The following is a 17,776-nucleotide window of genomic DNA, read 5'->3' on the forward strand; positions in this document are numbered from 1 at the left end:
TGCTGCATTTTTAAAAGATACTTGATTGATCACAAGAAGTGGAGGCCAAGAGGCAAACTCACTAAGCTGCAGCAACCCAAATGTATTCAGAATGCACAACCATCCATCTCTACCCATTCTGAGTAACAACACCAGATTGTATTAATTCACATTAAAAAAAAAATGGAACCCCAACTTTCCCCATTAGCAAGATCTGCTGCTCTTCATGGGGAGGAGTGTGGAGGAAAGGTTAATCACCTTTGGAACAGATAAAGGACAGGTTTGGTTGTCATGACAATAATACCATAGATCATTTATTCCTTTATCATTAAACTTCTATAGCATGGTTATTACCATTTCATTTAGAGGTCTCAGTGATCACTTTGGACTCTCCTGTGGTACTTATAAGGAAACACTGAACAAACACTTTATGCTGCAAAGCACTTCCAGTAAACAAAAAAGGTGAGGTAAGAGAGAAGCACTCAGCAATGGGGGCTGCTGCAAGATAATGTTCCTATAGGGGAAAGTTATCTTTTTGCTTTATAATCCTGTAGTGTGATTCCTTCACTCTGAGTTTATTGTTCTATCAGTTCTGAGCTGCTGCTGATCTCACAAGGCCTCTTTAGTAATCAGTTCTCTATAAAATTATTTTTGTAGCTTTCTTCTTATTTGGCCATGTCCGACAATGCAAATATTATCACATTTTTGAAACTGCAGTAATAAAACCAGCAGGCAAGCTTTGGTTTCAAATGGTTTAAAGCAGAGAAAAATATGTAGCTTATACCTTTGAGGATACTCTCTAAAACATAAAATACATTAAAAATAATAATCCTTCCTACGTATTTCAAGCCGGTGTTTTGCATAAGATCAGTACAAGTAACAGTGTATTAATATTTGAGATAGGCTTGAGAACCAGCCCTGCCCTTTGTAACCTGACATATTCATGCAGATCTGAAAAATGCAGTTTCTACCCATTCTTTACAGTGAATCAAATAAAAGTTCCCTTAAAAGCTGTCTCCAGGTGTTGAAGGGTTTGTAAAAAAAAAAAAAATATTTTGCCACACAGTTTGGTTTTTTTTTAATGTGTACCAGTTAGTACACTCAAGCTGTGCATCAGAGTTTAAAAACTATGAGAGCACAGTGGTCTGTACTAATATTGACCTGAAGAAACAACAAAACCACAGCCACAAGATCCACCTTTTTATTTATCATCACATCTTATATCCAGTCTGCTTCCTGCTTTTTTTTAGGAAAACTGACATGTAAGTAAAAGACATGAAAGCAAACTTTGGCTGTGACATCTTATTAGAGTTTCAAAGCAGAAGTGCATTTTTGAATCCTAAAGCCTATGAAAGTTAAAGCTGTCTTGGAGGCAGCGCAGCTCAGAAGCAAGTCCCTCTCTGTCCTGCTGGGTCAGTGTGGGCAGCACCAGCAGCTTCAGCTACTGCCTCACCTCTCAGCATTATGGAAACCACACACACAAAGATGCCTCCTCCACAGCATAGCACTACTTCTGTCCCTGGTTACCAGAACAGCTGGTTAGAAAACACAGCCCCTATAAACAGTGTCACTTCAGCACAAAATAGGTTGCTGAGGACACATGAGGACTTCTTAACCAGAGAATGCAAATGACTACCCCTGTGGCATATGTTGGGCTTCCTGAAGAAAAAGGGTGTGTGAGCAAAGCATCAAGATCACTACTGCCAAAGGAATAACAACAGGTTAGAAACACTTATGAATTGTTCTGATAAATCTTATTTAGTGGAAGTACAAGTCAAGTCTTGCATTTACAAACTAGACAGATGAACACGTTGTGGTTTTGAGGCTGAGCATAGAAAAAAATGTCTTCTGGTTTGCTGGTTACTATGAAGACATAGTCACAAATGTGCTGTATTAAACTTTTCCTTCCTCTTTGGACTGACTAAATCACCATTTGGATTGACTAAATCACCATTTGGATTCAACATCTGATTTCTGAAATTAAGAGAACTTCTCTGAGTTGGTCCAGAAGTTGAACTCTGAAGCTCAGACTTAAAGAGCTGATGATTTTCTTAGATACTGAGAAGTCATTCCAGAAACCACCTCTTCTATGTGAAGACTAGCAGGAAGAGAAATTAAGCATTTTTAAAGTTAAGCATTAAAAGATTTTATAACATTTTTCACTCTAAGTTGGAGCTAGAATGAAAGTGGTAAAATGGCTACTTTCTCTTCCTTCCTTAAAAAATAAGGTGAAAATCATTTTAGAAATCAGGAAACTTAGTTTATTGTGCTTATTAAGAGTGTCTGAGGTATCAGCCATAAAAGACTTCATTTATGTAATACAAACAGATGTAGTTGTATCTCTGTTACACTTGATTCTTTAGATTCTGTTAAGGCACTGAGTAGCTGGATCCAGTGAGAGTCATCTTGCTCAGACACAGATCTCTAAATACACAGTCAGATAACTGTACAAGTTTAAAAAAACACGCTCATTGTCATAACATTAATTTGGCTGATATGGATGAGGACATGCTTGCTGCTGTCAGAGCCCACTCAGTAACTTGGTATAAGAAGGGGAATTTTGGCTTATTTGTACAAATGATGTCTCCACACTGAGAACATTTCTGCAAACAGTGTGGTCTGAAATTGAGGCAGATAATTTAAACATGAAGGAGAAAAAATGTGACATGAAGCAATCTGTCAAAGGTATCGGAGTCATTAAGATGAAAAAGGGTGAGTGAACTCTAAGGGATTGAAAGTTTCCTTAGTCTGGTAGTATATTATGGCAGGCTGGTGCCTAGTTTGAATACCACCATAGCTCCTGCATCAGATCAGTTCAAGAACTAAGAGCCTGAGCAGTACAGAATGGATCTAATGGATGTCAGACAGTCCCTGATGTTTTAAGAAATCATGACCCTATTGATGAAGCATGATTTTGCAGGAGCTTTTACGATCTAATTCAGTTTCAGAGATTCATTTCAGGTACATAGATGTGAAAATGCAGCAATAGGAAGAAAAAGTGCAAATACTGAACCGAGGGTGAAAAACAATACCCACTTGCTTCTAATTCTGTGAGACTGGAAACTATGCCAAAATGAAATGGAACAGGATAATGACAGTGAATTTTTGTCACTTCCAGAAGATGAACTGAAGTTTTCACTGTGCTCACGGCCACGTCTGGAGTGCAAAGAACGCTGCCAGTCAACCTCCTGGGGCTGTCAGCACAGGAATCAACACTCGTTGGAGCTGATGGCAGAATTGAGATATTTCAGATTCAGAGAAAGAGTTAAAATCATAGCAGACAGCAGGTACAACAGATACCTGCACACTTATAATCAAGTGCAAAAAGAAGCATGTCTATCACCTACTGCTTAGCAGCCTTGGCATGGCAGGTACTTGGATTTCAAGCATCAGCTGGCTGAGAATGTCAGGAAACACTCGGCTTGACAAGCCATCTCTCCTTAGAAATCTGCTTTGTGGAGATTTCTTTATGATAGGGAATATGACAGCTCTCAGCAAACCTAGTTGGAAAATACAGACACTGACAGAGCTCATGCCCTTCCTTCCTGGGGGGCATAGAATGACAGGGAAATAGGAAAAAAATGAGATAATCTGGCTAGCAAGTGCATGGGCTGGCATACATATTGCTGGTCACCTACAGAAGTGGTGACTTCTGTAGATGCAGGAAAAGGGCTTTGTTCAGAAGTATCATCACATTTCCTCACACACTACCCTCTGTAAATGGTGCTGATATTGCACTGAACAGATGAAATTTTAGGGGGAAAAAAAAAAAAAAGAAGTCTGGAGAGAACCCAATTCTGCTTTCAGAATAACAAACATTTCACCTAGGAGAAATCCTGCAATAACAAAGTTGAGACAACCCTTTCTTCTATCACAACCATGAGAGATAAAACTTGGTTTTTTTTCCCTGTACTACACAGCTGGAGCTGCTGCTTCAGAAAATAGTGGGTATCTGAGCTGGACTCAGCAATTGTTGAGAAGGAAGAGTATGTACAAGAGTGATACAACAAAACACTCAGAACAAAAGCAAGACATGGAGGAGGTTTTGTGTCAGATTAGTGCAAGAAGTAATAGTTACTAGCATGACATAATGATGGCCATAATCCTCCTATTTATTTAAAATCCTTGAAGAGGTCCAAAGAAGTGCCAGATATGCAAAGCCCAAGCCAAAAGCACAGCCAAAAGTTTGAATCAATTAACACTTTAGTAACTAAATTTTCACTCGAATTCTAAATAATAACAGCTGCTAGAAGTAATGATGTCAGTGCACATTCATCCCCATTTTAGCTCTCTTGACTCCTGTGATAAGTGATGAAGAGGTATTTGCCTATTAAGATAAGCCAAATATATGTAAGGATGATTGTTTCATAACAATTTAAAACACAAAAAGTCTGGCTTTCATCTGCAGACAGGGCATGCACTGATGTGCTACACAAGCTCTAATTATCCACTTGCAAGTATAATTACAGGGATTGTCTCAAGCTGCCAGTCACTTGCCTTCTATGTTCTTAGTAGTGAACTATTTACATTCTCTGTATCCATCTGTAAGATGTGATATAAGCTACACCTGCAGTTTTCATCATTAGAACCAATCTGAGAACAGCACAGCCAAACTGCTTGATGGGCTTGAGTGGAAATCCTGAATTTGGACCATGAGGCCTTCAATGAAATCTATTAGGAAATCTTCATCTACTGCAGATTGGTAGAGACCTTTAATAGCAGAACTGAACTCACTCCAGTACTTGACCTTGGCTGCTGCAGGTATTTTGAACATTAATCAGCAATTTCAAGAGCACAGGAGCTGTTCTGTACACAAGCTTTCCTACAGATGCTATGCTCCACTGCTTGCAAACTGTAAGCAGATATCCACTGCAGTGGATTCCTCTCTCATTCTGTTACACATATCATTAATCAGCTTCACTCAAGATCCAAAAAGCAAATAAAAATAAATTGGGCATTTAAAATATAAAGGAAAGTAGCCTAGCAATAAGGGCAAGTCACTATGTGTCTAGTCTGTGCTCATCAGTATAATCTTGCACTGATTGGAATGAAGCCAAAATTTCTCTTGAGAATCATCAGTAAAGCTAAGAAGCCACTTTTTTGCTTGCTGCCTCCTCCTCATCCTGTTGGAATTTCTCACTTAGGGTTCAAGTAAACTCAAGCTGAAACCAGACCCTAATGCCAACAGTTAAACTGAACAGAGGTCAATGATGCATACTACTTGAATACTGAAAGCAAATTTTACCTTGTTCAGAATGACAGCTCAAGGATGCAAACTAATGACTGGGAATATTGTGGATATAGATTTTGGATGAGTCTGTCTCAAAAGAATATAATTTACTCAAAATTAATATTTTACTTTATTTGTGTGCTTTCAGTACAACTAACTCTTTAAATGAAGAAAATCTCAGATAAAACTCCTTTAACAGAAATATGGAGATTGAATCTGGTTTTTTGTCTTAACTGACCCTCAAAATTTGATCACTAACCAGTCTTAATGGCATAGTAAACACCAGTGATGTTTCCTTTCTTTCTTTATTTTTAAATAACATAACCAAAGACATTTTTATTTTCTTCACTTGACACACCTATTAAAAATTCACACTCTCCTTTCAGGGATCTTATGAATCATTCCCAGTTCTACCACTGTGTAATGTGCCACTCACATACCTGTGTTATGCTGTTTCTCTTCTGTCATCTGTAAGATAAATTTACCTAGGATAGAGGTTTTGTACTTTAAGATTCAGCAAACATTTGTGAAACACTGAGGCCCTGGAGCACAACAGGCTATGGAAATGTTGCTGTGATTGCCTTAAAAATCATGGATCAAAACGTAAAATCACATTATACTGGGAAAAGGAATTTAAAGATTGAAGCTTTGTCTCTGACCTACCCCCCACAGCCACTTTTGTCCCTATGTAGGGAATACACTCACCCTACAGATAGCACCTGTTACTTGGGTCCTTTATGTTGGTCCAGTATGCATGGGGAGCTCAGTGCTACAACCAGTGGTTCAGTCTACTCTTTCTTTGTCCTGCACATGAAGGCAATATAGAGAACTCAGCTTTGGATGCTCCTGTTTTAAATCTTGGTCTTTGTAATCTGTATCTCTAATATAAGATAACCATAGATATGAACTACAGTCATTTACAAATGACAGTAAAAATCTTTTATGAAGGGGAGACTTCAGGATTACTCCTGCAAAACATGGTTTTCAATGTGTTTTTAGGGTCATGGGTTCTATAAAAACAGAACTTCCAATTGATTTTACTGGGAGTTTTACTTAAAAGCAACAATATAGTATGGGTTGATGGTGTGGATTTTAAGACATCTCTCATTTTCTTTTCCATAGTCTAATTCTAAGGGCAAAAAGTTCAGGGTCTTCTTGGTAGTGGGTTTTTTTGTTGGTTTTTTTTTTTTGGGGGGGGGGGCAGGGGCTTTTGGTTTTGTTTGTTTGCTGGTTTTTTTTCATAGTGGGACAATAATCTATAACAAGTATTTCCCTGTCCATCAAAACTTTCAGGGCAATACCCAAATGCCACTCTGTAGTTGTAAACTTTGCAGGATCAGGCTATTGTCCTTGCTCGAAAGAGACAGCCTCTTTTGACACAACACTCACCTTTTCTTTTTAGGTAGGATACAGTTTCCTTCATTACTGGGGGGATTAGTTCACCTTTATTTTTGTCCTTGATACTGTAAGGGGAAAAAAAAAAAAGTAACAGCCTTTAAATGGCACTTATGAGTCAAAACCAATACAGAATAGTCTTAAAAACCTGAAACGTGTCTGAGAACATGCATCAAATTCCATAGATGAGGGAGCCTGAACCAAATGAGGAACCCTCCACAACAGTAACAGGCACTGAAAGAAGTGACCTGGACTTCTATTCAAAGAGCCATACCCAAAAGCTTTCTTCTCACTAGAAATGCTATATAAATGCAACAGTGTGGAGTGATAAATAGTGCCATTTACTAGACTGAAGGAGAGTCAAGGACAGAGCAGCAGAATGTTGTTCCAGGCTCCCTTAGCACCTATTTTAGATTTTTTTGTTGTTGTTTTCCAGTTTTGTTCCCCTTGCTTGGCATGCCCCAGCAAAGCTGCCTTTAACCATGACAGTGTTGGTGGCAGTGGTGGCTCTGATTGGATTTGGTTGGACACTGTTGGTGGAGGTGGGTTTCAAGGCAGCTTAGGGGCAAACACAGGAGGAGTCTGCAGCAAATGCTTCAGAATGACTCCTCATCAAGGGATAGTGCAAGTTGAGGAGCCTTTTATCATGCAGATTTTCCTTTGCCACTTGTCTCTTTTTAAGCCACAGTGTATGCATAATTAAAAGGATATTGTACTATTTATTTTGAAGGCACAGGGATGCACTGAGATTGAGTTCATTAATGCTTTGAAAGAATTGCATGTAATGAAATTTCTCTCTCTTTCATGAGAGAACTGTTTAGGCAAAAAAATTGAATATAGCATTTTCTTGATCTAGACAGTGCAGAAAATTCTGCAATTATTTCCTTTCTTAAAAAAAGTAGTCTTTGGCAGTTTAAAAAGTATAACAAAAAGGATGGTTAATATCTGCTGAGCATTCTGCTAAGAATCTCAGATCTGAAAGCATGCTAATATGTACATTTTCATATTGGATATTTAAAAGGTGACCAGCTATACTGGCAAACTCTAAAGCACCATCACAAAAGAACGTGTATCTGTGACTGTATTATGCAAATATTGCAGCTCATCCATCAAAAATATGAAATGTTCACATAGTATGTAAACACAACCTTGAACTAGTGCTACCTGTTGATGTTGCACCTGCAGAAGAGAACAATTCTTAAGTCTCCCTCTTTTCCAAGTATTGCTATTTCTTCTCTTTCTGACTAGATTTGGTTGTTACTTTATCAATATAAAACAACTGATAACAACTGTAGTGGCTGTATGTGATACAACTTCGGTTACATTGTTGCATGGAATGAACAATCCAGTATAATGTTTTGTGTTTAAACTGCACATAAAAACTACTTTAAAATAGATGTTACAGCAACATAAGTCAGCATAGAGGAGTAGGGAATCAGTGAAATCCTCCCCTCCCCCTCGTATGTTTTCCCTATGCCTATGAAGGGATTTAGAAAAGTCAAATTGTGGATCACAAAGCTCAAGGAGCTTGGTCACCCTTATCTTCACAGATGAGGGCTGTGATGTTGTTCCTCCAACAGTACAACTCAGAGCAGGATCGTGACGTAAGTACTGAGTCACTCAGCAGTTTTGCCTCTCATAAACTGAAGTGGTAATATATTTCATGCTATTCAGTTACTCATCTTTCAAGCATTTTGATCTCATTCATCACTCCATGAACACAATGCTGAGCCACTGGTGCCATTTCTTTCAGTTACAGTTTTGTTGCTCACCCAGTCCTACTTTTCCTCTCTAGATTGCTACCTCCCCTAGTGCTATACAAAACAAAAGAAAAACTTGTTTCATGATTGCAAAAAACCCCTGCTAATACAGTTCCTGAAGCTCCCTCTGCTATGTGAAATACCTAGACTACCCTACTGTTTGAAAGGAAATTAATTGGTCCATCAGCTGAAGAACTAATGAAGTTGATGTGCTACAGATTTGCATCCTATGCCCTTCTCTTTCCCCTTTGTAGCAATTGAAGATAATTTCCTTATGTCTTCTACAATGTCACTTCCCTTACAGAGTATTTTTATTTCTTCTCCTCTTTGAGCTGTATTTCATTATAAGATAGGGAGTAGCTTGTAATTAATCGCCATGTAAATGCTAACTTGTGCACCAGCAGGCCAACAGAAAACCGAATTCCAGCTAGAGCTTTTCTCCTTCCAGCCAATGATTTTTGAAAGCTTGTAGTATTCATGAGAGCTGTACTCCTCTGTCAAAGTTGGTTTACCAAAAAATCAATCAATTGAAGAAACTTTTCCTGCTCTTTTTCAACTCTTTCAACTTCAACTTTTTCAACAAAGTATTCATACCAGAATCTAAAGTGTATAAAATTCAACCCCTTCCTACCCACAGTGACAGTCAGGTACCTCTGTAAAATATTCCTCCTAGCATCAAGATCCTCTCAGCCCCTTTCATTATATGTATCCCATCACTCCTAGTCCCTCCTGCTCCTTCCACCTTCAAATCCTGACAGCAATTTCAGGCATGCTGATGCCACTATGGAAAGGAAGGTCAGTGCTAATGATTGCATCCATACAGGAGTTGTGCAGCACTCTCAGGCCAGCTCCACTGTTCTTCCCTTCCTCCCCCACCTTCCTCCTAGACTCAGAAAAGCAAAAATTATTAATTAACTGTGCTTCAGTACCATGACATCTCATACCAGCCCCTGCAAAAGTTGGCCTCAGCAAAGGGAACAGAACCATGCAAAGACAGAAGGTGTGAGCTCCCTATGCTGCTCCGAAAGGCAGCTGCTGCATGAGAATGATTTCTCTTGGAGCAGATCAGTGCTGTGTAACAACCCTGCTGCAACAACACAGAACTATACAGGCATTGGCTATGCAGCCCCATTTATAAATTAGCCTTGCTAATAAACTGCAGGAAGAAGGGAGTTCTTGGGGTTCTTTGCACAGCATGCAAAGTTGAAATCCCCAGTGAAATCACATTCCCCAGTAAGAGATTAAACAAGAGACAGGGTTGGGAGATGAGGTCAGTAGCAAGGTCAATGTTCAGGATACCAGTGAGGAAAAGCCTAGAGCAAATCAAGGTGAGGGAAAAAAACCCCTCACATTTATATTTCAGCCTTTCTAATAGGGGAGTTATAACACACTCCTCTTGTGAGTCAAAAAATTTTGTTTCGTGTATTCAAATCAGTACCCTAAACACTTAGGGCAACTTTTATTAAAATTAGTCAAAAGCCTAATTCACTTAAATGGGAACATCATCAAGACTTTAATTTGCTTGGAAGCTGTTACATCTTTATTATTGACAATTTAAGCTCATGGAACCCATTCTCAGTCTCTATGAAGTTGCACTGATTGTTTTTGCTTTCTTACAGCTGCTCACTCCAAGGCACCAAACAGCAATCCAGCAGCTTTTATAAATGTTTTCTAATTATTATTGTTACCCATAAATGTGTTTCCCATTTCTGTGTATAAATAGCAAACTGATTATTTACAGCACTTGCTCCTGCTGAGCACTAGTTTATCTGTCAAAGAGGTGAGACAAATAACAGGGCTATAATTTGTAATAATAAAACCCAGACATATTTTTTCTGTTTTCTGGGGGAAAAAAAAAAAAAAAAGAAGATACTGTGTCTGCACTTCTACTATTTTCTACAGGATTCCTTGAAGGAAAGATTCCATTCCCAGTACAATGAAAGAGGTGCCCAAAAGAAACAGTATTTTAGAATAGAGTAGGATATTCACTGAAAGTCACATGAAAAAGGATTGTTCTGTTTTTGCAACACTGGGGAAGGAGGGGAAGCACATTTTCATTGCATTTCACGATGTGGGACATGGTGTTCAGTTAACTGGACTGAAGGTGACAGAAAATAATAGGGACATTACTTCAGCTAATGCAAATCAGACCAGCTCAGAGGTCAATCAAATTACACCTCTCTCCTCTCTTTGTGGATCCTGTCAAGTAATCTGCATTTTTCTTGCCTTGTTCAGGATGGTGTGATGAGCAGCTGTGCTTTATGATGGACGACATGAACCGACATTAGTGATCAGGCACTACTACAGGCAATTTGAAATGCAACTCTTTCTGCTTCTGAGATGAGCACAACAGAGCAACACAGTGTAGTTTTTTGTTAACTGATTCACAGTTCTGAATTGTATTTCGGCAACATGTCAGTTCTGAGAGGGATCTAATTCTGGTAAACCCAGTAGCCAGGGAGAACGAGCACTCCACACTACAGGATATATGATTAGTTACTGAAACGTTATATACCAAATGACTCATTTCTAAACAGTGGACAGTTAGCATGAAAGGCCTTTATATGTTGTTCTGAAGTGTCATTAAGTATTCCTGGCTGATAATCTTTCTCTCTTTCTGCTTTTCCTCTCCTTTTCATTTTTTCCCTGCTGAGACATGCTGAGATTTGGTTTAGAATGCATTCTTCCTCCCTGGCCATGCATGCACAGCATGCACAAGTGGCAAGATTCTGACCAAAAGGAAAGCACCCTGAAATGTTTATGATAACAATTCAACAAGCACAAGCTGTAAAGCTGTAGCAATTTTGTGCTTTTTCTCTGCCCCTTTCCCTACCCATGGCATAAGAGGGAAAGCAAAACACTTCCTCTCTTCCCACAAAAGGTATTTAATTTTAGATTTTAAAACCAATCAGAGAAAATGGAACAATGTCAATAGCTTGTCAAGGTCAACTCTGTGCTTGATGCTGGAGCTCAGCTGTAGCTTCCCTTGATTACAGAGGCAATAGGGTGCAGCAACAGGGGTTTATAGGAGCTTGCTGAACATACAGCAGAGAACAGTGGTGTTACTTGGCCCATATAGTCAATTATTTATTCTTTTAAAGTGTTGTAAATTTAGGAAGTTTCATTCCTGAATTCTAACTCTACTTACCTGATCAACATAAGGAGAGGGCCCACTAAATTCTTCCTTGGCATTTGAAACACTAGATCTTTACTAATGACTCTTAGAATAAAAATTCTATTTTTCATATTGGCATGCAGTGCAAACTAGAGAGGATGTATTCCGAATAGTTAATTCCTGCTGCTCTGCATTTTAAGTATGAAGGCTGCATTGCTGAGAGAACAGAAAAATAGTCTTGCTGCACCAAGGCAATACATGAACATCCTTTGAAATGTCTGGATTTATAAAAGCAATAACCACTAGTGAGCAACAGAAAGCCATTGCCATAGTACTGTAATATTCTCCTCTGTCAGTCTCTGATCACTACAAGCTGGGACATTATACCTGAGGAAGTATCCATCTAAGCTTGCCCTGTTCTAACACTGCTCCCTGCTAACATCAGCTCTCGCAGTCTATTGGAGACATGACATGAGGCTTGATAAACCTTTAAACTACCTCATTATGGTTTTTATTCTCCTCACTCTGTCTGCACATAAGAAACTCAAATTAGCAAGTTAGAGAAGGAAATAATAAACACTAAACATGCAAACTATCCCACTCACTCTGCACTATGCATTCTCAAGCACCTGTCAAATCTGAGCATGGATTCCCATTATGTTATAACTGAAAAATTAAGTGAGGACTGTTCTGCCTGATAGCCTCATGAAGATGAACATTAGTTTCAGCTGTGTTGTTTTATATTTTCAGGAAAGTCACATGGTTTTTAACAGGAGTTTAAAGCTTTAAAGGTGCAATTTGGCAACCAGGCAATATAGGCTGGGAATTAGAAAAGCTATGGAAAGACCATCGTTCAGCAAACTGGGCAGGTCTGCTCTGCACATGCAGGCACAGAGAATTAAATAGGGGGAAAAACAATCTTTTTAGGTTTTTCCACACTTCAGACATTCTATAAGCTGTGATTTAATTGTCTTTATTAAGCTCATTTATTATTGTTTGAATAAGTTTCAGTAGAAACTTCAGGACAACTTGGCCCCAGACTCAAATTATACCTTCAAAGACCAAATTATAGAGTCCTCACAGGAGCTCACAAATGAGAAAGGCTTTCCACTTCACATCTGAAGCTAGCATAAAGAACATGCTGAAATCCCAGACAAGTAAATATAAAGCTGGATGGACCCTTAAGATGGAGTCAGCTTGCTGTGCATTTGTTTTTTCCTCCCCGCCCAGAGGAGACACAGAAGGGGTAAACAGATGAAATGCAGACACTTTAAATTCGTATTTTGGATCCTGAGTGAATGGGGCTAACATAAGAAAGAAAAGGGTTGAATTCACCTGATAAAGAGCCCTTCATCTCACTCATAAATTAAACCCAGTATAGATTACATTTAAAACAATTATTTACCCAGTGCTCACAGGACCCTCTGTGATTTTTAAATGCCCAGTTGTCTTATGTCATTTAGGAAATCTGACTCTGCAAGGTTCAAAATGTCTCTGTGAGTTAACAGATTCCTCCAAAATGAGGCACTGGTCCCAGACTGGTCCAAGATATTTATCAGTGTCTAGATGGAAACTTCATTTGGTGACCTAACAAAATAGGATACACACACACACACACACACACACACACAGCTTTTTGGGCAACATTTAGCCATTTTTTTCTCTTCTGTTTTTAATTACAGCTCTGGAAAGCAAATGTATTGACTAATATAAGCTGAGAAACAAGTTAAATGAGGAAGTGTTACCACAGACAGCATTGCTCACTGGTTTTAACACACACATTCACAAGTGTATGGCTTTACCACCTTTGACAGCCATTGGTATTGGGATACCAATATCAAACATCAAAATAAGTCCACATATGAGGGGGTTGGATAAAGTCCATTCACCAACCTTTTATTAACTAAATAAAAATCATCATTCCAGAAGTACTGAATCTAATGAAACCTTCGGCCTTACTGTTTCTTTCCTAAATTAAAGAAAAAGACTCCACAGAGAAACAGTCCAGACCTGACAGTAGATTTCTCTCAGCAGTGTCCCTGGCAGTACAGTTTTTACTAGCTGTAATGAAATATACAGCATGTGTACTTCCATAAGCCTATACACAATAAAATCAGGGTCTCCCTGTATCTCAAAGAAAATGGAAGAGCCTCACCCAGGAGAAGATTTCAGACCTGCTTCTTTGTTAGACAGGTGAGAGGTCACTGCCATTTTGCCATTACAGTTAGAGACATCAAGAAAAGAGAGGGAATTAGCTAAATAAATCTATTAGTCTAGATAAAAATTGATACATTTTGTTTAGATTTTAGAAGTTTTCCATGCTTTCATTCCCTCTCCTCCATGAACTTTACCTTTCTTCACAAACATAGTGTAAATTAAGCCCCTTATTTCTCATTTAGAAGTCATAGGGTATTTGTTTATTTGTGATTTTTACATGATTATACTGCACCATCTCTTCTGCAAGAGGGATTTGGACAAGGGTGGGCAAACAGAATGAACAAATATCTTCACGGGTGCGCATTTCGGGCACCTGAACACTGGGAACTGCACCTACACACAGAGTTCATCCATCCATCAGTGCCTCTATCATCAGTGCTGGAAATCTCTGGGTCAAAAGTTATAGTAATGCCTTGCTCAGTAGTTATCCACCCACAGATCTTCAACAGAAAAGCTCTTTGTAAGCATCCATCCTTTTTATACTTAAAAAGCTAAGGCATGAAGCAAGGATTATGCTGGTAAAGCAGTCAGAAAGTAGTAGAGGCAGGAAGGGTGGCCACCATACTCTTCACCATGTGCAGTCCAGTGAAAGACACTGTTCTTTGCTCAGGCACATTCAGAGAAATAAAATATGCTTAGCAGATGGTAAGAGAGACACACAACATGCTGTCTGATCACATAAGCATGCAAGGAGCTTGAAAGAGCTGCTTGAACAGCAAGGCTGGGCTGGAGGCAAGTGGCAAAGTGTGTCCTGACACCTGCAAGCAGTCTCAGTTTTACTGCTGAAGCTGTGGCATAAAATATTGTCCTTCCTAATGACCCAGAAGAGTCCACCTAAAAGATATTCCTTGAATTAGACATTTGAGCTAGCCATGTTTCAAGTGGTAGGTTAAACTCTAAAGAGCTATTATAAAAGTTAATGTCATGGTAGCTCTTACACAATAGATATTGATTGTTCTAATTTCAGGCCTTCCAGGGAGGATGAATGCTTAACATTTAAGCAGGGGAAAATTATATTTTATATCTCGTATCTCATTTACAGCTGGATCATTAGAACCAGAAAAGTAGACTGGGGGTGAAATTCTACAAACATCCATGTAGCAGACAACCTAAATTGCTTTTGCTGAATATGAACAACATTCTTCAGCTGTTTTTGATAAGGATGCCATAGAAATGGCTGCAGGAAGGAAGCTAGAAGTTTTTCTGGGTTTGCTTTTTTTGGTTTGTTTTTTTGTTGTTGTTTTTTAGCAAAATTGAATCTCGCAAGTACTACTGCCAGTCCTTGTGTAAAGTAAATAATTTTTTATACCACATACAGTGCTGTAATCTGCGTAAACAGCTGTCAGGGCATTTCTGAAAGAGAGTGATTTTGCTCATTTCATAAAACTCTGATCAGAACAATACATGAGCAACAAAACAACAACATTGAGGCTCAAGCATCCATTTTAGGTTATGCAGCCATTTTGGAGCCTGAAGCTTTGTTCTGGCTTTGCTATCCACTAGTGAAATATCTCCAAAAAACTTTCATGCAGCCAGAGTCTACCACCAACAGATGAGCTCAGAGCTCTGTCATACAGGGGCAAATTTCTGTCCAGTTGTACTGGAAGGAAAGGAGGAAAGTTGTTCCTTTTCTAGGAGGAAAGTTGTACACCCATGCTGGCACAAACAAAGACACTGTAAACATGAACACCAAGCAGGTCACAGGGACTGACATTTGTCCTGAATTCGTAAAACCTAGTGTCAAAGAGAAACTAAACACCTAAGAAACAAAATATTTGCAGACATTCTGCCCAGTGAATTTGCACATTACAGGAGCTTACAGGGTACAGAAATCTTGTATTTTAGAAATCTCATAGCTTACTATTGCAGACTGACTCCAAATTGCTGGGTAGGTAGAGGTGGCCGTGGGGGAGGAATCTTAACCACAGGTGGCAGTTTTCCTTTCTGTTTTCTCCGAAGATTTTCATCATGTCTGCAAAAACCAAGAAATCATTGATTTTCTGTGCTCCACAGATGAAAAACTGTATATATGAACAGCTAACAGCTGCCAGTATAGCTGATGATGCTCCTGACAATAGTGTATGTGCTGCAGGTATTACAGAACTTGCATTTAATTTAAGCATTAGGGTAATTCGTAAGTGGCATTTGTGGTAGCATACTCAAGTAAGACATAGAAGAGGTCTTTTGCTTTATCCAGTCGAGTATAGTAATAGATGTGTCCAAAAAATAGGAACACACTATAATTTAACAGCATAATTCAAACCTATTTGCTACTCAAAATACACCTCCTTTCTTTGGCAACCATGCAATCCAATTTATAACCTTAGGCCTGTAAGGTATTTTCTGTTATTCCATATTTACACAAAAGGTGTGTAAAAAAACACCAGACATCAATAACAGTAATAATCAAAGCTTCCAGTTACTTGGATTCAGCAGTGACATAAAATCACTTCCTGTCAGTACATCAAAGCATTTCCATGTACAGTGTTGTGTTGAAAAGACTGTTATTGATACTAAAACTTGACAATTCCAACCCTATGCATTTCTTTTTTTTTTTTTTCATCTCCCACCCCCTCTCCAGTACAGCTCCACACATACAAGCACCAAATAAAATCAGTGGATCTCCTAATAATAGGTGTACCCATAGAGTTTTAAAATAAATCAACACTTTGCTGACTCTGAACTCTCTTTCCAAAATGAAGCCATGTAATCTGGTACAACATGAAAGCAAAGAGGTAAAGATCACATTCCCATGAACACGACATGATACTCCTAAGAAGTAATGGCATATGGTTTGGTTTCACTAAGACTCAGAAGCTGCAACCATACTAAAAAAATGCTCCACAACGAGATGGAGATGTTCCAGCTCTGTAGAAAAACCACATACCTTTCTCTACTCTAAATGCCCATGCACTTCAGCATGTCTTTCAGAATTAAGTCTAACCAAGCACAAATAGGTAAATTAGATTTTTAATCATTAAAGAAATAGCATTAGATTCAACTTGGGGCAGAGTGAACAGAATGCAACTCTACCCACAAAAAGGTGGACAACATATTTTAAACTTCCCACATACCGGATGACTTCTTGAGGGACATTTAACTGGTCATATTTGAGATGCTCTCTCAGGTCACTTAAATAGTTCAAGTAAGTGACTTTTTTCCCAAACTTATGGCTAAAAAAAAAAAAAAAAAATAAATCACAAAGAAGTATAAAAATCATCACGGGAGGAACATTTATGAAGGGTTAGTTTCTATTACAAAACTGTAAGTGCTGATGCAACTCAAAATTAGAATGTAATTGAAGCAGCAGGAGACATAAGATGTATTTCATTTCATATGATCAAACATATATAGTGAATGCCTGAGAGTCTGATTTGAATAAAAATAACTTACTTCCCTCTGAATGTTTTGTGATTTGCATAGATATGAAAAACACTGCTTTAAAAGCCACTGAAAAACAGCTTTCACACTGCATTAGAAAGCTCACTAGAAGGACTGTTAACTTTGGAGAAAATGTTACACGGCCAACAGAACAACATATTTGTGTTATTTAGGTATTCCTCTCTGCCAAAAGACAAAATAATGGGGCTGTAGACACAAACTATAAAGTAGTAAGTGACAGGTGAGATGTTCAAAGCTTGGATAGTTTACACCCCTGAAAGTGTTGGGCCATCAGCTTTATCTATTTTGAAAAAGAGATCAGTTAGCTTCTAGGAAGCATCCTGAATAATAAGGTTTCTCTGTGAGTTGTACAAAACAGATTTCTGAATTTGAAGCACCACGTATTACAAGTCAGGTCTTGAGTTTCATCCAGAATACACTATTTAGAGCCTGAGGTTTTCAAACAAGGTTCAGTGACACATTTATGCAAGCGGCCTGAAATAATTTCATATTTTTCCACAACACAAAATATCTGTTCTGCAATGACGTTTCAAGCAAAATAATAAGGGTTTATGATAGAAAGCGAACTGCAACTTACTTTGATAGTAAAATTGTAAGAAAAAATTCTCTCACAATAATGAATTTAGCCCTGGATTGTCAAATCCACATACACACACTCCCTCTAGTGGGAGACGGTAG

The 17,776-nt window shown here is 38.5% G+C and overlaps 1 protein-coding gene across 4 annotated transcripts in view; it reads right to left on the reverse strand.

The window, feature by feature from the left end:
* The window catches only part of ARHGAP8 (Rho GTPase activating protein 8), a 78,259-nt gene that overhangs the window by 18,354 nt on the left and 42,129 nt on the right, over positions 1 to 17,776 (reverse strand). For 3 of the 4 annotated variants that reach the window (XM_030468932.1, XM_030468933.1, XM_030468934.1), the window contains exons 7-9: positions 16,771 to 16,869; positions 15,558 to 15,668; positions 6,599 to 6,672 (exon numbers count right to left, since the gene is read on the reverse strand). In XM_030468932.1, coding sequence (XP_030324792.1) covers positions 6,599 to 6,672; positions 15,558 to 15,668; positions 16,771 to 16,869 — 284 coding nt within the window. The remainder of the gene's footprint in view (positions 1 to 6,598; positions 6,673 to 15,557; positions 15,669 to 16,770; positions 16,870 to 17,776) is intronic. The other variant, XM_030468935.1, reaches the window with a different exon arrangement.

Source organism: Calypte anna, chromosome 1 (assembly GCF_003957555.1).
Source record: "Calypte anna isolate BGI_N300 chromosome 1, bCalAnn1_v1.p, whole genome shotgun sequence".
NCBI classification, from domain to species: Eukaryota; Metazoa; Chordata; class Aves; order Apodiformes; family Trochilidae; genus Calypte; species Calypte anna.